The sequence below is a fragment of the Amborella trichopoda genome, chromosome 9 (genome assembly GCF_054954075.1).
Source record: "Amborella trichopoda isolate Santa Cruz 75 chromosome 9, AtrichopodaSantaCruz75HAP2 v2.0, whole genome shotgun sequence".
NCBI classification, from domain to species: Eukaryota; Viridiplantae; Streptophyta; class Magnoliopsida; order Amborellales; family Amborellaceae; genus Amborella; species Amborella trichopoda.
The window spans coordinates 50,292,536-50,314,010 of NC_142344.1; the positions used below are offsets into that span (position 1 = coordinate 50,292,536).

General features: G+C 33.6%; 1 protein-coding gene, 1 non-coding gene and 1 pseudogene across 2 annotated transcripts; all 3 read left to right on the forward strand.

Moving 5' to 3' along the window:
• Positions 1-8,148: 8,148 nt before the first annotated feature.
• On the forward strand, positions 8,149-8,939 carry LOC148780608 (dirigent protein 22 pseudogene; annotated as a pseudogene).
• Positions 8,940-17,646: 8,707 nt separating this feature from the next.
• Positions 17,647-18,299, forward strand: LOC18433158 (dirigent protein 22). Its single transcript, XR_016040016.1, has one exon. It is a non-coding gene; the product is annotated as a dirigent protein 22 (transcript).
• Positions 18,300-20,649: 2,350 nt separating this feature from the next.
• On the forward strand, positions 20,650-21,318 carry LOC148780609 (dirigent protein 15-like). The gene is made up of 2 exons (XM_088847830.1): positions 20,650-20,920; positions 20,999-21,318. Exons 1-2 carry the CDS (start codon positions 20,650-20,652, stop codon positions 21,316-21,318), a joined length of 591 nt encoding a protein of 196 aa, XP_088703956.1.
• Positions 21,319-21,475: the final 157 nt, after the last annotated feature.

Sequence of the window (21,475 nt, forward strand, 5' to 3'; positions counted from 1 at the left end):
TAAACCCTATGGAAGAGGTGTGGAGGATATGCCGCCACTCAACCACCACATTTCTCTCTCTTCCACAAGCCCAAGCTTTGCCCTTCTTTGTACCCAAGTCCATCTTTTGTATCAGTCGAATATCTAGGTCGTCAATTTTCAAGATCTGTATAATTTTTTAGCTTCCAATTTCATAATTGGTGGTGGAAACTGACTTTAGAGCCATTGGACAGATTTCCAATGTCCAAATTGTTTTCCAAATGCACTTTCGATGCAAGGCCTTAATTTCTTTTTATAAATCCTAAGCCTCATAAAAATTGCATCTATTCTTAAAATAGATAAAATGTTTATATCCAATAGAAGGTTTCAAAAAACGGATCCGTGACCCTGATCTTCCATTTGAAAAATCAGGTTGGATTGGCGAATCAGCCACATTAGACGGTTTCTGCCTAAAAATTTTCAAAAAATCACTCATTTTTTTCTTTTTTAAAATCTAGCTCTTTAGGTTAAAAAATAATAAAGTGGTATTGCATTATAGTTTTTAATTATTTAAAAAAAACATGTAAATATCGATAACGTATTATATCTAAGCGTGTGTTGTCCGTTACAATCCTTTTACAGTAAACAGGAGGTTCAAAATACGAGTAGTTGTTGTGAAATGAATCTTTCTAACCCAAATTTTTCTATAAGGTTAAACATAAGGGTCAAAGGGTTTTTCTTCTCTTCCCACATTTTAATATGAGAGGCAAAAGAAAACGAACTTTAAGATGGACTCCATCATGCATATTGCCAGTTGCTTAACAATGGAGGTAAATTAAAGAGAGAGAGAGAGTTTATGACATTAAAAGGGACGCTTCGCGATTTTTTGTTCACAAAAAAGATCTCGATTTGTGAAGGGCCTAAGGTCGTGGTGGTAGCACCCCACACCCTAGTCACCACGTTGTGGTTTTCATTTCCATCACTAACACCATTTTATTAATACCTTTAAAAGCTAATTCTTAATCTATCAAAAAAAATGGGTAGAGGCTTGTCTTCTTCACTGAATTACCCAAAAAAAAAAAAGAAGAAAAAAAACAGATCTTGATTTGCAAGCCCTTATAAAAAGGCATGGAGGCCCAAAAGGATGCAGGAGATGGTTACCCAAAAGTTTGTCGATGTTCTTTATTTTGAAGGCATCAAAGGGTTTAATGCGGTCCTAGGATTCTAACGTGAGACCACCAGAACACCACCAAAACAAGGCATTGAAGGGTTCAATGAGGTCTCGGACCGCCCCAAACCATAGGGCACAACCCTATTTATTACAGAAACTAAAAAATGAAATTAAAAAGCAGTATAAGTATCCTCAAATTGAGAGGTAATTTCATAATAAGAAATAAAATAACGTTTTGACCGATCCTTCTAGTAATTTTGCCCAAAAACAGCCCATTTTGTATTTTATATAATTATTTTGCGTCCATATGTAAATTGCTCCAAAAATTAAGGTACACTAAAAACATGTGTGGGAAGTAGGGTGCTGAACCGGTTTCTGTAGAAGTGACTGGTTCTGTCAGTTCTATGACAGAATTAGTTGGTTCTATCCAGAACCGCTGGGTTTTAGGAGGGAACAACTGGATCCACGATATACTGTAGGAACCAGATCATCTACCACAATTCCCAATCCAAATCTGCCAATTTCGATCCGGATTGAAAATCTTTCAAGCATTGACAAAATAACAACACGGCCAAGTGGCAAATTGTAAACATTATATTAACGTCAACATCACAAAAGCATAACGTGCTATACCTAATGGCAGCTAAGACTTTGCAGATAACTAACCCGTAAAGCAAGAAAAGTCTTCTAATTAGGTTACTATACAAAGAGCATGCCCTTGTGAATAGGCCCACTAAATGAGCCCATAGCTTAATTAGGAGGACGTTATTGGTTTAACCAAGATTTTGGCGCGAATCCATCCTAAGATGAGAGGAAACACATTAGCCATAGGGCTAGCCTCCTTGTTGCTCTTGGCCACCTTAGAGGCTCAGGGCTTGAGGATGGTGAGGATTGGAAAGGGCCCCTACGCCTAGGCAAGAAGAAAGTGGACTACCTTCATTTCTACTTCCACGACATGCTCGACGCGAAGAACCCGACCCCTCTGAACGTGGCCGAGGCCAATATCACCCCGTCCTCACCCACCCTCTTTGGCATGGTCAGGGTTATGGACCAACCACTCACTGAGGGCCCCAACCTTACATCGAAGATGATCGGAAAGGCCCAAGGCATCTTTGCCTCTGTGTCCCAAACTGAGCCAACTATCTTTATGGAGATGAACTTCCTCTTCACAGAGGGCAAGTTCAATGGGAGTGAGCTCAGAGTCGTCGGTAGGAACCCGATTTTGAATAAGGTGAGAGAGATGTCCGTGGTGGGTGGGAATGGGGTACTTCGATTGGCTCGCGGTTATGCTCGCCTTGGAACATACTCATTCAACGACACCAATTTGAATGCTATCATGGAGTACCATGTCACTGTTATTCACTACTGACTCGACTCGGCCTGATCTTTTTAAAATTTCTGGTGGTACAGTTGTCCTTGTGTGCTGTAGAGTGAACCAGTTCTATTGTTCTCGGAAACGGAATAAAGTTTACTATGGATTTTTTAGATAATTAAGGGCTATTGTTTTGTTTTCTTCTTTTTTTTTTTTTTTTATCATAAAATCAGTTGGAAAGAAGGCCCTTACTCCTTTTTTTAATAAAAATAAAAGAAGTAACATATTTATCTTCTAGCTCTATAGTAGGGTAGTTGAAGGATAAATAAAAATAAAGTCTTGGTGGCAGGGATATTGTTGACTTGCATTGGTTTTTGTTTCGTAGTAATAATTTTAAATAAAGAATTTCACTCTCGATGTAAGACTTTTTATCTCTATCGTTGGGATGTCACTTTCCTTTTTTAGGGAAGATTTTATTACTGGACCTTAGAATTCCGGTTGGGACAAGGGCTGCTTTTCTGTTTCAATCCTTTGATCTCTCTTCCAATTAATGCTTCCAACGACCCAGTTTTTAGCGATAATAGACTTGTGGAAATGTGATATTTTATTATTTTTTAATATTTAAACTTCTATATTCTTTAAATAAAAAAATTTATATAAGGGTGAGGCTCTAAACGTTCAAATATCAAAAATTCATTAGAAAAAATTGTTACGATACTAAAAAGAACCCTCAATTCGATTGTCTCGACCTTGAGATGCATGGACTTGAGAAAAAATAGATTTTAAGTATTGGAAATAGTACATCTAGACCATCAATTTTTCAAGATTTTCAAGTGTTCATAGATTTGCTCAATATACTCTATATTTTAACTTTAAATTCTATAATTAGAGATGAAAATAAATTTCAGGCCATCATAAAGAATTCGGATACCAAAACAACATATTTCAAGTCTATTTGAAAGTTGGTCATGTTGAGGATTGATGTCTTGCCGTTGGACTTATATGTAGATGTGAGCTAGTAGACCTACACCAGCCTTTTTCTTTATATATATATATATGGAATACACTACATAATGCCTATAAGCGAAAATGAACAGTGATTTTGCATATGCTCATCACCGTCCAAAGTTCATCGCTTGGTGACAGTTGTCTGATAGTGTTTCATTTTTTCATTTTTTCATTTTTTTTTCTACTAATCAGAATTATTTGAAATTTGGAGCGTGTATTCATCAAAAATAGAAGAATCTAATAAAAATATAAGAAAAATAATTCGTAAAATATAAATTGGCCAAAATACCTCTAAACATTTATGGGGGTATTTTGGTCAACTTATATTTTACGAAATATTTTTTTTTATATTTTTATTAGGTGCATCTCACTAAGAGGTACACACACTCTAAATTTCAAATTATTCTGATTTATAATAAAAATAAAATAAAAATTGAAACACTAACATACAATCGTGACCTTGCGATGAACTTTGGAAGATGATGAGCATAAGCGAAATCACTGTTCATTTTCACCTATAGGCATTGGGAAGATTTTTCATATATCTATATATATATATATATATACTTACTATAATAAGATAAATTTTATTGCTCTTTTATATATTATTGAAATAAAAACGGTTAAATTTTCATATCTCTCATATTTTAGATTGTCGGTACTTTCTATCTCTCTCTCTCTCGTGATTATTGGGTACAATAGGGGTTGAGTTGGGGTCAGGTACCCATTTTAGGAGGTTTGAACCAAAAAATAGGGGAAAAAATTTTAGGTATGACTTGCATGTAGAACTTTTAGGAAAGGGATGGATAAACAAAAACAACAAAAAAAATGCAAGATCTAATTGTTACCAACTTTAGGACGTTTTAAAAAGAATAGGACGAAACAATGTTGAGATAAGGAGGATAAGGAAATCTCTCTCTTGTGCCTCTTTTAATGGAAAGCTCTCATTAAGATATGAAAAGAATTTCTTCTCTCTGTCTAAAATTAAGATATGGAAACAATGTGGAGATAATCAATGATATGGAAATCTCTCTCGCTCATTAAAAATGGAAACTCAATCTTAGATATGGTATGCCTATCTTTCTCTATCTTGAATTTTATTTTCTCTTATTTACATTATTATATGAGGAAAACGTTTATGTAAGGTTGCAACCTTAAAATGTAGAATTACATATGCACCTCAAAAATCTATTAGAAAGGTTGTCTTAAAGTTGAAAAACCCCCTACTTGATCATCTCGACATCGAGATGTATGGATATCAAAAAAAAAAGTTTTTGAGTATCAGAAATAGTGCATCTTACAAAACATTATCTAGGCTGCCATTTTCAAGATTTTTATAAGCTTATAGAACTCCTTGATTTTAATTATTTTTGGAGTTTCAAATTTTCTAATTAGATATGAAAATAGATTTTAAGATAATCCTAAGAATTTTTTAAAACAAAATTACTAGTTATGATAAAATTTGGAGATGCGCCATAATTGGATTGTTTAAGGTTGCAACCTTATAGAAAGCGCACCCATTATATACTAAGGCACGATAATTTTATGGAAAAAGTTTATATATGTTTGCATCATCAAAATTTAGAAATAGAGTTGCACTTCAAAATCTACCAGAAAAGGTTGTTTTAATATCAAAAAATCCTCTAATTAATCATCTCGACATAGAGATCTATGAATATGAAAAAAAAAAAAAGATTTTGAGTCTCAAAAAAGGCGCATCTTGCAACACATTCTCTAGACCGTCTATTTTCAAGATTTACATATTTTTATAGCTCTATTTGATTTTATCCATTTTTGGAGTATAAAATTTTATAATTAGAAATGAAAATAGATTTTCAAATAATCCTAAAAAAAATTTACACCAAAATTATATGTTATACTAAAATTTGGAGGTGCACCTTAATTGGATTATTTAAGGTGCAACCTTATAGAAACCACACCCTAATTTATTGCTATTATATATTAATCAAATAGGCTAAATTTTCATATTTATCAAATTTTAAATTGTCGGCACTTTCTCTCTCTCTTGTTATTAGTTACCCACAGTAGGGATTGAATTGGGGATATATACCCATTTTGGGAGGATTGAAACGAAAAATAAAGGGAAAAATTAGGGATGACTTGCATGCACAACTTTTAGAAAAATGTGTGATAAAAAATAAATAAATAAAATACACCGATCTAACTTTAGGAGGTTTTAAAAACAATGAAGAAGAAACAATGTTAGATAAGGAGGATCTAGAAATCTTACTCTCGCCTCCCTAATTAAGATATTAAAACAATATTAAGTTAAGGATGGATATGAAAATCTCTTATTAAGATATGAAAAGATGGTTGATCTCGCTCTCCCTCTCTCAAATTTAGGTATCCTATAATATGGGTGTGTAGATTTCTTTCTCTTGCTTATTCACTCTCTCTCTTGTGAGTACACTCTCTCTCTCTCATGCACATTCATGTGAGATATAAAACAATTGACTTGCTGATTTGTAAAAATTAGGGGTTGATTTGCTAATTATATAAATTAGGTAGCTGAGAAAGTCGTCACTCGAGACCACCTATCACATGATCTTGAGCGCAAATTATTAACTTACAGGGGGATTTCTTTTACATGAAAATCCCAATATTATCCGCGTTTAGCATATAAATATTTTACAAGAGAAAATTTGGAGTCCTTAAAACCCTACATCAAATGGTCGAAGCACAATCATATATGGGGGCAGTTCGATTTGGAGTTGTTCTTTTTTTTTGTTTATTTTTGCGCCAAATTATTTTTTCACAGGTCAACATGATCTCAAAACATAAAGGGTGTTGTTTGTATAAGGCCAAGGCACTAAACAATCAAAGTAAGATGTATTTTCAAATGGTTGAACGGTGTTGTAAAAACTTTGTGATGGCTTAAATTTTGAAAAAATATATATAATGAGACCATTTACCTTTGATACAAGGTGACCCCAATTAATCTTGACCATTGGATGTGAAATTGGGTGGCTACATTTATTTCATTGTTCAAGCTCAAATTTCAAAAGAAATCTTCTCGAACTTTATGACACACCCAAGCTATCAAATTTCACATTGGATGGTTATAAATAATTGTGGTATTCCTGTGTAAAAGGTAAATGGTCTCTTCGTATACAATCCCTTATTTTGATTAGAATATTTAAAACTGAAAAAATAGTTTATATCGAGCAAATCTATGAAAACTTGAAAATTGACAGTCCAGAAAATACATTACAAAATGCATTGTTTCCAAGACTTAGAAATATATATTTTCTCATGTCTATATATCTCGAGGTCGAGATGATTAATTTTTGGGCATCAAAACAATCTAATGAATTTTGAGATGCACCTTAATTTAATTGTTTAGGGTCTCACCCTTATATAAACTTTTTCCAAACATAAATGGAGTTCTTAGATATTCTAATTGGATTCCACCTTACCAAGACAAATACAGATTGAATTTTGATGGGAGTTCAAGAGGTGACTCTGAATCTTTGGTGATATTCTTTCCGCTGAGATAAAGCGGATTATTAAGGGGACACTTTGGGCAATGTCCTTTTATCTTATTTTGTGCATTTGCACTCATGTTACTGCCAATGAAGTTGATCTTTGGGAGATAAATATTGGTGTATCTAAACCTGAACAAGCTCAGCCATAGTCACTATTGAAGGGAGTTCTCTCTCTCTCTCCCTCTTTTCCAACCCTGCTTTTCTCTTCTTTTCTCTTACTTCTTCTCTATTCCTTTCTTTCCTTGTGCACCTTTGATAGTACTTGATGAATTCACTTTATCATTCAAAAAAAAAAAAGAAAAAAAAAAAAGAAAGATGATCTATAAATAGTTGGATCCAAAACACCCCCCAAACATGCTCGACCTATATGGGTGGTTGAGCATTAATTGACGATGGTATTGGAAAACCACCAAATATTTTCTAATAAAAAGGTTAGAGTGAAGTATCTATCGATATCAAAAGAATACTAAAACATAAAATGAGTCAATTTGAGTTAAAATTACACGGAAGGTCGATCAACCTGGAGTTTTTTATTTTTTCAAAATTTCCCTTCAGTCTGAGGATATCATCCTCGAACAACATTTTAACCTTTTTTTTTTATGTTTTTTCGATAGTAGGGCTTTGCCCTAATGTTTGGGGCACTGCGTAGTCGATCCGATGCAGCATCATCGGACCACCTTATGCGGTGATCTTCAAAGAGGTTCGAGATTGGCATCCTCAAACAGAAAAGAATGACTTTGTTAAGCATTCGGAGTCGGTATGAGGTGCCCTTTCTTGGATTGCCTTCTCTGATACTCTTTAGGGCAGTCCGTGGTTGGCATCCTCAAACGGCGTTAGCTCATTTGTTTTGAAAGAAATAAGGTGGTCTGAGGATGCCAATTTCGGACTGCTTTTGAACAGGGCACTATGCTACTGCTACCAGAAATAAACTAAAAAAATAAGAATTAAAAAGCGGTCAGAAGATGCCATCTTTGGATTCGGGCCAATTTAGGAAAAACTTGAAAAAAATTGTTTGATTGACCTTTTACGTAATTTTTGCCCAAAATTTTCCCATTTCATTTTTGTTTTTTGTCCGTACGTAAATTACTAAAAACTTAAATGTTAAATTTGGCATGCTCTCCCCCAAATTTTGTAATGCTTTTCATTTTATCTTATGTTGCCAATGTTCTCTTGCCAAGGGTTTTGGGCTGCAACATTGAGGTTTTGGGCTCCAACCCAGGAAGAAGAAAAAGAAAAATGAGAGGGCTGGTGGTCTAGCTCATGCTTCTCTTTTCCTCCATTGTCGCCTGCAAGGCAGGTGCGGACTGGAAGAAGAGCTTAGGCCTAGGGAAAGAGAAGGTGAGTTATCTCCACTTCTACTTCCACGACATAGCGAGCTGTACTAAGAACGCGACGGCTTTGATTGTGGCCATGGCTAACACCACCATAACCTCTTCGACATTCTTCGGTATGTTGAGCGTAGTAGATGACCCCCTGACTCAGGGCCCTGCCATAACTTCTAAGGTAATAGGGAGAATGCAGGGAATTTACGCCTCGGCATCTCAGATTGAATTCAGCCTTTTCATGGGACTCAACTTTCTGTTAACGACCGGAGAGTTCAACGGAAGCACGCTCACTATGATTGGGAGAAATCCCACTATGGAGAATGTAAGGGAGATGTCCATTGTGGGAGGGAGTGGAGCCTTTCGTCTTGCTCGTGGCTTTCTCCTCGCTAAGACCTACTCTGCGAACACGGTCACCAGGAGCTTTGTGGTCGAATGCGATGTCACAATCATCCATTACTAGCTTGGCTCTGTTCTGAGTTGTCAACCATTGTGACTTTTGATTTCCACTTCAACCATTTTGTGATTCTTTACTCCCACAAACAGTAATTTGATTTTCATGTTTGTATGCTTCGTCGAAATGCGATGTCACAGTCATCCATTTCTAGCTTGGCTCTGTTTGAGATTTTAACCATTTTGTGATTTGTGATTCCCACGATAAATGATTTTCCCACCATGATTTTGTGTGATTCTCCCCACCATGAGCTCAAGCTTTTGGAATGGGAATCGATGCCATTTGTTAAAGAAAACAAGTAATAAGGACCATTGTGTCTCCATTCCTTTAATCTCACAAAAAAAGGTAGAAAAATATACAATGAGGCAGTCTATGTTAATCTTGGATGTGAAATTAGGCTCCCGCATTTATTCCATTAATCAAACTCAAAGTTTGAAAGAAATATTTTTGAATTTTGTGACACATCCAAACTCTCATATTTCGTATGGGATGGTTATAAATAATTGTGACATTTGTATTAATGAAAAATGGCCTCATTATACACTCCCTACTAACAATCCTTGTTAAATGCTCGGCAGAGCAAGTTGTATTTCTTCTACATTGCCTAAGAGACTAATTAAGAGTATCTTCTCAAATTGAGATTTTAGAATCCACTTTCTAATCATTAGATAGGGTTTTTTTTCTTGAGTGATTAATGTACTGATCTTAAAATTTAGGTGAAGCGCGAAATGTGAGGAAATTACAAAGAAGGTCGGTCAATCTATCTTTTTTTTATTTTTTCAAAATTGCCCTTTGGCCAACCCAAATTTTTATTTTTTCTTTTAGCTTTTTTATTAGTAGGGCAATAACTTAAAGCTTGGGGCACTATCCTACTAACGAAAAAAATAAAAAATAAAAAATAAAGTAAAATTTGTATTGATCAAGGGGTAATTTTGAAAAAATTTCAAAAGTATGTTGATCAACCTTCTTTGTAATTTACGCCAATAAAAAAAATATTTTGTATTTTACTTAAAATTTTAGAGTCCGTACATAAATCACTCTTTTTTTTTTTAAAACAAAAAGATGACATGATTTAGGGTTATTGAGATCTGACCAAATTTCTCTTATTCCATCATCTTAAGAATTATTTTTTACACACATGCATAGGGTAAGAATTTCTTTTAATTTCCCTTTTCTCGAATTGGTCATTAAGTTGAGGAGGTTACGTCGCCTATATTTGAAATTAAAAATACTATTTGGTCGCGCATTTATTCGGATACAATCCTTTCCTAAACCCATTTTAAAGATTTATTGGGATTAAAATATTGCACGACTTTGAACTTGACCACCATGATTGAATCTTAATAAACAAAAATAAATATATTTCATGTACCTTAAGATAGTGCATTCCAAACTTGATTTTTTTATTTTGTTTTTTTCATAGTTCATAAGACCTATACTAACTTTTTTTGATATAAAATGATGAACAATTATTTCATGCGGGTTGGACCACATTTTAACAATATGCGGTCCACAGATATAAAGTAGCTATCTTAACGATGGATGCAAATAGGTGGTCTATTTAAAAATAATTGTAACTAGTGATCCAAATATTTTTAATATAATTATTATTTTTATTTTTTAAAATTTATTTATTTTTCCATATTCATGATCTCCATATTAAAGATTATATATATTTTAAAATTAGGATCAAATTATGATTAAAAAATATATTTATTGCCAATCCCGCATTTCTATATCTGTGTGGGCTTGGCCGCATGCTAACCATTTCCTAAAATGAAAGATCTACTAACATTTGAGTGACTTGAAAAAAAAATATCATATTCTGACTCCATAAAAAATAAGGGGGTGGACTTTGTGGAACCCACGATCCGCATTAAATTCTTCCCCTGACTTATCTTTTTATTTCTTTTATAAATTGTGTATATATTGCAATTAATTTTCCGAACTGGACATACATTTCTTAATATGTCTCTACCTTCCATGTTATACTCTAATGTGAAGGTTTCCACCATCTGTATACATGTGGTACCAAAAAGAATAATGTCGCCACAGACAATGAATAAAATAACATCTTCTATTAATAAATTAAATTATTCAAGGCAGCTTATAACATCATCAAATATTGTAATGTTGTCATCTTCGTCGTGTAGCTCATATTATATATTTCCATAACTTAATAGGTGGTTATCAAAAAAAGAAAAGGTCAAGACTGCAAAATTGATCACATGGGACTCTAGTGACTTTATAGCATTATTATTTATTTATATATTTAAATTTTTTTTTTTTAATGGGTAGTTAAGCAATAAGAATCGAATTTGAAGACAGCAAAAGTGCCAAGCACAAGGGTCTATATAATGATCTAAATGGCTTTTTGTGACCATCATATGCTTTCTATTAAGATATGGGAAAACTATCTAGTGACAATTCAGGAACCTTGTCTATTATAGAGGATAAAAACCTAGGTATGGTCAAATAAAGAGAAAGAAAAATAGTGTAGAAAATTAAAAGAAACAAATTACCAAGATTTATGTGGTTTGGCAATTGCTTGCGTCTACAGGGCTACAAATTTCTCTTCCAATAATATGAAAAGGGAAAATTTTATATAGAGCCCATGCTCAAAACAATCAAATAAAAGTCTACCTCGAAAATTTCACTAGAAGACGTTGTTTTGATGCCCAAATATCCTCAAATTTATCATCTTGACATCAAGATGCATAACATGAGAAAAATTTGGATTTCAAGTTTTGAAAATAGTGTATTTTTTTAAGTATTTTTTTATCATCAATTTTCAAGATTTTCAAGTTTTTATAGATCCGTCGTTCTAAACTATTTTTTAAGATTTAAACTTTATAATTAACTATTAAAACATATTTTACGGCTATCACAAAGATTTCCAATATTGAAACCATATTTCTCGACACCGCTCTAAGCAATCAACCTCACCCATACAAAAAACACCATGCAAGTATGGAGAAGACAAGGTTTTACAATTTTTCTCTCACAAGCCACAGTACAGGATATTTATCTATTTAGAACACCTATTTGAGGATTAAAAAAAAGTATTGTATACTATGAGACCATTTATTTTTTATATAAAGAGGTGATAATCATTTTTAACCATTAGATGTGAATGAAATTGCGTCACAACATTCAATAAAGTTTATTTTGAGCTTTGTGTTTAAATAATGACACATCCTCAACAACCCAATTTAAAATCTAAATGTCAATGATGAATGTGACCTCTTCGTAGAAAAAATAAATGGAAAAGTATAGAATGAAACCATTTACTTTTGATACAAGGCAGTCACAATTAATCTTAACCATTGGAGGTGAAATTGGGTGGTTGTATTTATTCCATTGGCCAAGCTCAAACTTCAAAAGAAATTTGTCCAACTCTGTGACACACCCAAACTATCAAATTTCACGTCGAATGGTTGTAAGTAATTATGATCACCTTGTATCAAAGATAAATGACCTCAAAGATAAATGACCTCATTGTATACAATCCCAAAATAAATAGTCTCATGATATACATTTCCCTAAATAGCCTCACCCTTCACTCTCTATTTTTCCATTGAACTAATTTTCTCTCTCTATAAAACTTGATTTATAAAGAGGAAACCCCCAAGGACCACATATGAGGCCCACCGGCCATCTTACTATTGCATTAATTGCAATAAACTTTTTCCTTCTTTTTTAAATTTTTTTAGATGGGCTTCTTATCATTAGATGAAAAAGGTTAAAAAAGAAAAAAAAATTATTTTAAATTGATAAGGCTAATATCTTAAAATTCACCAAATGAATGATCTAGATTCATTATTGGAGGGAACTCATTTTGGCCATATTTAGGGTTCAAATTGAATTTTTTTTGGGGGGGGGGGATGATTATTGAGATAACGAGAGTGTGTATGTAACATTTTGGGTCATACAAATACCACAAACATGGTTTTTTAGAAGTGTGGTTGCATTATACTATAATACAATGATACAATTGTTGCATTAGATCACTACCTTATATATATATATATATATATATATATATATATATATATATATATATATATATATATATATATATGAAAAAGTCTTCCTAACTCCTATAAGTAAAAATGAATAGTTATTTTGCCTACCCTCATTACCGTTCAAATTTCATCGTGCGGTTACGATTGTCCTGTAGTATTTTATTTTTCATTTGTTTTCTATAAATCGGAATGACTTAAAATTTGGAAGGTATGTACATCTTCCTGAGGTGCATCTAATAAACATATAAAAATAATTATCTGTAAAAAATAATTTGACCAAAATACCCCTAAAACATTTCATTGGTATTTTGATAAATTGTTTTCATTAAAATATTTGTTTTTATATTTTTAGAAAATTCCTCTATTTTTTATGAATACATGCTTCAAATTTCAGGTCATTCCGATTTGTAGAAAAATAATAATAATAATAAAACACTACAAGACAATCGTGACTGCATGATGAACTTTGGACGGTGATGGGGGTAGACGAATCATTGTTCATTTTCGCCTATGGGCGTTGGGTAGTGTTTTCTTATACATATATATATATATATAGAGAGAGAGAGAGATAGAGAGAAGAAAAGTCTTAAAAATGCCTATAGCAGATTTTGAATAGTGTTTCGCCCTGCTTCGGATTTGTTATGTATGTGCCGGTTTATTGAACGGAGCCGCAATGGATGACACACGGTCCATAGCAATTTTTTTGTGTTTTTTTACCGCCATGGACATACTATGTCCGTGACATGTTACCGACACAAACATGTTAGGTCTATGGCAATCTATAGATGGCACCGATCCTGGACAAAAACATTGTTCATTTATGAGTATAAACGTTGCACGGTGGCTTCCCATATATATATATATATATATATTCGGATGTTGAGGATATTATTAGAGCACCATAGCGGAAGACTATTAGAAGTAAAATTGAAGCAGCACCTAAAATGAATCTACGCCATTGCACTCCTTTTAACAGCAAAAAAAAACAAAGAAAAAAATTCGGATGCTGAGAAAACCCTAAAGAGCCAAAAGATAGTAATGTCAAAATGAAACATATGATGAACGTCGAAAAGGGGTCCGGACACCATGGAAATACTATCCACAAAGTGGTTGTGGGACAGATTAGGAGAGTCCCACCCATCCCACTTGAGAGGGACCTCTGTGGTATTCATGAAATGATTGGGGCTCACTTTGGAAACAAAATGAATAAATTGTTAGGCAAGTCATTGAATAGCCACTTTGTGGGGAATTAGCAATTTTTTAGGGAACTTTTAGTTCGTGCGTAAACATTTCACAAAGAAAAACATTAACATAAGAAAATACTTTGCAGGAAAAAATTTTGCAAATTTTTTTTTTATCATTTTTGTTAACGCGTTTAAAAAGTATTGTGTTGGTAACTTGTTTGGTATTTAGATATAATTATATAGGGTGCAGTTTGTATAGAGCTAAGGCACTAAACAATCAAAGTAAAACACATTTTATATAGTGTTGAGAAATGTGGTTTTAATGTTGGAAATCTTTGTGATGGCTTTAAAATATATTTTCATCTTTCATTCTAAAATTTAAAGCTTCAAAAACAATGCGGATCAAGCAGATATGAAAACTTGAAAATCTTGAAAATTGATGGTCCAAAAATGCGTTATAGATGCACTATTTAAAAAACTTGAAATCCATTTTATTCTCATATCCATGTATCCTAATGTCGTGATAATCAATTTGAGGATATTTGGACATCAAAATAATCTCTTCTACTGAAGTTTTTGAGGTGGGCTCCAATTTGATGGTTTAGAGCCTCGGCTCTATATAAACTTTTTCCTTTTATAAGATTGAATCAGAGCCGATCTGACGATCACGGATGTCCTGTAGTCTTTGAATTTTAAATTCTTTTTCTATAAATCCAAATCATTGAAATTTTAGGCGTGTGGTCTTTTCATCAAGCCGCACCAAATAGAAATATAAAAATAATAATAATCCTGAAAGATAAAATTGACCAACATACCCCCGAAACTTTACGGGAGTATTTTGGTCAATGTTTTTCATGTAAAATATTGTTTTGATATTTTTCGAAGATTCACCTATTTTTTATGAACACATGAATTTCAAATGATTTGGATTTGAAGTAAAAATATTAAAATTAAAACACTATTGGGCATTCGTGATTTTCAGATCGGCCCAGATTCAATCTAGGTCATTGGGCTTATTTTTACTTGTGAGCCCACTGGTTCACATGATTATTTTTCATATATATATATATATATATATATATATATATATATATATATATATATATATATATATATATATATATATATATATATTACAAATTACATTAAAAATTAAATATAAATAAATAAAATGTGTACAATGTAATACAAATATTAATAAATAATATAATTATAAATTAATAAAATAAATATAAATATAAATATAACATATAATATATAATAATATAGTGTAATATATAAACTAATATATAGTATAATACATTATTTATGCAAAATGTTGTCTATATATAAGATATTTATATAGATATTAAATATAAATATATTATTATATAATATATATTATATTGTAAATAGTGAATGGTGGGCCCACGTGTAAAAATAAAAACACATGAAATATTTTCCCACCTCAGAAGGTGAAGTTTTGTTTTACTGTGAATTAGACTGTTTCATAGTAAAATGTTTTACAATGGGATCTATTTACATATGCATTACGCACCAGACAAACATATAAAATGCAGTTTTTAGGTGAAAATATTTTCCAAAAAATATTTATGCACCAACCAAATGCGCCCTTATGGATGTAACGTGCCTCTTCTTGTGGGAAGGGAGGAGAGATGGGGGAGAGAGAAAGTTATGGGTTGTAGATCCTTTTCTTTTGAGATAGAAGAAAGACTCTAAGAGAGAGAGAACCAAAGATAGGGAAAAAGCATCTTAGAAAAAAAAGAGTCCAATAGAAAGAAAGGCTTTTAGAAGAAGACAAAGAGACTTGTAGCCTAAAAGAACTTGAACTTGCCTTTTAGAAGAAAGTTCTACTCCATTATTTTTAGTTGAGTTTTCATCTCTTTCTCATATGGACATAACCTAAAAGAAGAATCACCTAAATCTTAGGTTTAATGAATTATTTGTTTATTTTGTTTTATTGCATGTTTCTCCACTCATACACATATACATAAGTGTTTCGTGTTTTTGTTCTATGAAAATACATGTACCATTGTGCGCATGGCGTATGAAAATGTTACGGCAGATATTTAAAATGTGACTTCATATCTTCAATATCCAAAATCAAAATGGTGGCAATTTGGTAATAAGAAAAAGAGGAAAAGAGAGCGCTTGTAAAAATAGAAAAATTTGGGGGAATTTCTTCAATTTTACTCTTTCTTAAAGTTTCTTCTATTTGTTGTTCGTTAACTTTCGTACTTTAATTCAATATTTTAAAACCTTTTGTTCGATTTTTCTTAAACCCTAGTAGAACATTTATTCTATTCTGTTTAGTTTAATTTTGGTTCTCAAACAATTTACAATCATCACAGATGTTGTGAATGGAGAAATATATTGCATACTCTATTGGTTAAAACCAAGAGAATAATTTGTCAAATACTTAAAGTATAGTCAACTCCTAAAAAATAGCCATCATAAATAATTTTGGGATTGAAAACCACAACGTGGTACCTAGGTACGGTGGTTCGAGGTGCGAGGGGAAAGACGCGAACTACAATATGGATGCAAACTAAAATATGGATGGGTAATGGAGGCATGGTGGAATGGTTTTTAAACATTAAAACAACATTTTTTGATGAATTTTTAGGTGCATGTTTAAACTTGCAACCTAATATAAACTTGATAATGGGGTTGGTGTCATGGTGGTAGCATCACTTGAAGCCTAACTAAAGTTTAGGTTTTCATTCTTACCTAACACATTAAAAATCCACTAACGATTTCCAAACACCAGTAAGGCCTCCTCATCCCCACTGAAAATTACCCATAAAAGAAAACTAATATAAATTTCTTCCTAAAAATATTGTCTTATTTGGACTGTACATTTCCATTCCAATGTTAGCTCTCCCCTGCACAATTTTTGTAGCTTTAAATTTTAAATTAATTTCCAAAACTTCAAACACTAAACAAACTCAACACAATTTTATCTTAATGTCCTCCACATTGCCTGTATGAAATTTCATGATACATTTTTAAACAAAATTGATCCACTCTCTACCAGACTCTGGACGGCAGGATGGTCAAGACATGAAAGTTAGAAGTCTTCCATTACTAAGCCATGCCATATAATTTCCTATAAAACAAATAATAAAATATCAACAAATCAAAGTCAAACAAAAATATAATCACTTGCATATCTCAAACAAAATCAAATGAGAGCTTCCCCAAGAAGACCTTTCTTTTCCAGTTCATCAGGCCGTCCACCAACCTATACGCACCAGGTGAACGAGTGGAAGGAAGCACAATGGTTGAGATTTCATAAGGCCATATCCAACGGTCAAAAATCAGTCTCATATTCTTTTATTTTTATTTCAATAATATTTTTATCTGAATTTTGGGTTGTAGATGTAGTTTTATAAATATAACTAAATAAAAATGATTAAAAAATTAAGTAGAAAATAACTAAAATACCCCGAAATTTATTTTATCCATATTTCTTATTGAAAATAGTTTTTATTAATTCTAATTATAAAAATGCAGTTATATCCTGAATTCCATAATAATATCACTTATAAATAAAAATTAAAAATAAAAACTAAAATTCAGTTTTGGCCCTTGGAGGAGGAGGGTTGAATCTGAACAATCCATATGTGGACGCATTACCAACCCTTTTCCCAAATATAATCAAGGAGTTTTCAGATTGGTACATGTATAAAAGATAGTACCTTCATCAAGAATCTCACTTAAATCCATGATGAGAGAGAACACAGCATTAGCCACTGGCATGGTCTCATTGCTGCTTTTATTCTCCTCCATGCCCATTTGTCAAGCAAAGCTAGGTTTGGGTGAACCAAAAGTGAGCTGCATCGAATTCTACTTACACGACCTCCTTGTCGCAGAGAAGCCTACGGCAGTGATCGTGGCCGAAGCCAACACGGCAAAAGCCTCGCCCACTCTCTTTGGCGAGGTTGTCGTTGTCGACGACCCCTTGACTAAAGGGCCGGAGCTCACATCCAAGGTTATTGGTAAGGCGCAAGGCCTGTATGCTTACTCATCCCAAAGTGAGCTCAGTTTGATCGAGGCCATGAATTTTGTATTCACAGATGGCAAGTTCAATGGTAGCACTCTCACTGTGATGGGGAGGAACCCAGTTCTGCATAAGGTGAGGGAGTTGTCGATTAATGGAGGTAGTGGAGCTTTCCGCCTGGCTCGTGGCTACATTCTCAAACAAACCTACTCCGTGGATTTAACAACTCAGAATGCTGTAGTCCACTACAATGTAACCGTTCTCCACTACTGAGGAATTCTCATTTCTATCTCACTTTTGAATGATTCTATGCAAAGAAAATTTCCTTGTGTTGTTTTAACATGAAAGTTGTTTCCCTTTGAAGCAAAACCTTTGTTTGAGAGTGCCATGCTACTGTAATATGTGTGGTTGCGCATATGGAGTGATTAAAGGAAACTAGGGTTCATGTCTATCATACATGAAGGAAGGTATTGCTTGTGCATATAGTGCTGATATAATTGGATCAAACTAGACTCCGAACTGGTTTGGTCCAATAAAACCCAGATCTTAAGAACACATTTGAATTTTGTAATTTTCGAACTAAATCCCCTGATTTTCTTTTTAACTGGTTTTCATCCAACAGGTTTGAGAACTGGTTAGACCCCTAATTTAACTAGATTGGACACCTTCCAGTTTCCCGTCCAATCCAGATTTGAAAACAGAGGTGCAAATACAAAGGTGATGTAGTGCAGTAATTAGTAATTTAGTACCAAATTTCATATTCATACAATTTGTATAAAAAACACTAAAAATAAAAATACTTTGAGACATCGGATTTAAGATCAAACGGTGAGTGGCTCTCTTGATCCTGAATGGTAGCAGAAGCATAGATCTTCTATGCTATAGGGGAAGTATAGAAACATTTCCCATATTATAATACCTTATTTAGATCGTCAATTTCACCCTGAAAATAAGTGTTTACAGATCCATAAGATCTGTAATATTTTTTGAGCTTCAAATTTCATAATCAGTGGTGGAATTGATGATCTAGACAATTTGTTACAATATACACTAGTTTTAGAGCTTGAAATCTTTTTTAATTTTTACAACCATAATATTCAAGCCGAGATGATAGATATAAAGGTTTTTCAATGCTTGAATTGTAATTTTCAATGAGTTATGAAATGAAGCTTTACTTATTTTAATAGAGGGCAGGCCTATCAAACATTTGAAGACTTTACTTCTTCTTTTTTCCAATAAGGCTTAGGCCATATAGAAAGTGTATCCTTTATTTCTTTTATATATCGTCCATATTGTTGTTACTTTTCAAAACTAGACATAATGTCTTGCATAAAACTATTTCTTTCAAAGTTGTTCATAAGATCGATCAACGCCGATATGAAAATATTCAAATAAAAACAAAAATCCACTAGAAACAATTTTAAATTAAAAAAATATACAATGAAACCATTTGTCTTTGGTACAAGGCAATTACAATTAACCTTGACCATTAGATGTAAAATTAAATTGTTGTATTTTTTACATTGACCAAGCTCATATTTCAATAGTAATTTTCAAACTTCAACTAGTTGCCAATTAGTGTGAAAAGATGCACGAAGACCAATTGGTATGAAAATAGTCCCACATTTGACCGCAAGAAAGAATTTTTCCATGTCAAAATATTTTCTAAAAAATATTTTCACGCCAACCAAACACGCCTTCTAATCTCCTCTAAATTCCATTGTTGAAGTTTCATATTAAATTTTCAATCAAAATTGGTCCACTCGCTACTAAATGGGGGAGGGCAAGATGGTCAAGAAAAGTGTCATACACCTAAATAGGGGTGGCAATGGACTTGGACTCGACGCGGGACCCACCGGGTAAACCCGACGTGGGTCCGGGTATAGGTCCAACATTTGGACCCGAAGGGTCGGGTCCAGATTCAATACCTGGACCTGAACACTATTCCGGTATGGGTTTGGGACTGGTTGGACTCGACCTGTACCTGTTCCATACTTATAAATTGTTGGAGATAAAATACTTCAAGCCCTATTCGTTTAGGTATATTAAAGAACGTATACAATAAGAACTCGTAGTCATCTTTAGCTATTAAATGGCAAATCAGACAGCTTGAAATATAATGGCCGGAAACTTTGACCTTGTTGCTGATAATATGAGTATATGATGGTAAAAAAAATGGCACATCAAAAAGAAAAAGAAAAAGAAGAAGCTTATAGTGTGAGTGGCAATGGATATGACTAGACTCGTGACCCAATAGGTATGGGTATGGGTCCAATTTTGGACCCCACAAGTCGGGTCTAAGTCCAAAACTTGGACTTGAATACTATTCGGGTCTGGGTCCTGGTCCAGCCGGACTCGACCCATTGCCATCCCTACACCTAAAGGCTTCGATGCTTAAGGCATTGCCATATAATTCCTTGTAAAATAAGGACTAAAATAACAACACATCAAAGTCAACGAAAGATATAATAAGTAGCATATCCCAAATCAAATGAAGGTTTCCCAAAATATTTGAACGGTAATTCCAAGTGAAACAATTGCAAGATCATCACGCCATCCACCAACCTAACCTGGCAATAAGGTTTTCCCAATTTTTCTTTTCTTTTTTTTATAACAGAAGGTTTTTCCCAGATATTACCATGGAGTTTTCAGACTGGGCCACGTAGAAAACAAACTACCTTCATCAACAATCTCATTGAATCCAAGATGCGAGGGAACGTAGCAAGAGCCACTGGCATGACCTCATTGTTGCTCTTCTTCTCCTCCATGCCCATTTGCCAAGCACAGGTAGACCTAGGTGAACCAAAAGTGAGTCGCTTCGATTTCTACTTACATGACTTCCTTGTCGCAAGGAAGCCTACGGCAGTGACCGTGGCCAAAGCCAACACGATAAACGCCTCTCCCACTCTCTTTGGCGAATTCGTCGTTATTGACGACCCCTTGACCGAAGGACCTGAGCTAACATCCAAGGTTATTGGTAAGGCACAGGGCCTGTATGCTTTCACATCCTAAAGTGAGCTCAGTTTGTTTGAGGCTCTCAATTTCGTATTCACAGATGGCAAGTTCAAAGGTAGCACTCTCACTGAGTTGGGGAGGAATCCAGTGCCGCATAAGGTGAGGGAGTTGTCAATTATTGGAGGTAGCGGAGCCTTCCGCCTCGCTTGTGGCTATGTTATTAAACAAACCTACTCCGTGGATTTAACAACTCAGAATGCTGTAGTTCACTACAATGTAACCGTTCTCCACTACAAAGGAATTTTCATTTCTATCTCATTTTTTAATGATTCTATGACTGGTGAAAATTTCCTTGTTGTTTTAACAATGTTGTTTCACTTTGAAGCAAAGCCTTTATTTGAGAGTGCCATGCTACTGTAATATGTGTGGATGGGCCAATGTTCGCAAAATCTAACCAGACATGGGTCTGAAAGCGGTTTAACCAGTCTAACCAGTAAACCAGTGAATTCAACCGCTCTAACTGAGCAACGGTCAAAAAAGTGTTGAAAAAAATAGAAAATATACAAAAAAAAAATCT

What these genes read in the sequence shown, in the direction of transcription:
- LOC148780609 (XM_088847830.1), top strand. Translation starts at nt 20,650, where the DNA reads ATGCGAGGGAACGTAGCAAGAGCCACTGGCATGACCTCATTGTTGCTC. An exon ending in GCTAACATCCAAGGTTATTG is followed by an intron (nt 20,921 to 20,998) that starts GTAAGGCACAGG and finishes TCGTATTCACAG; the next exon opens with ATGGCAAGTTCAAAGGTAGC.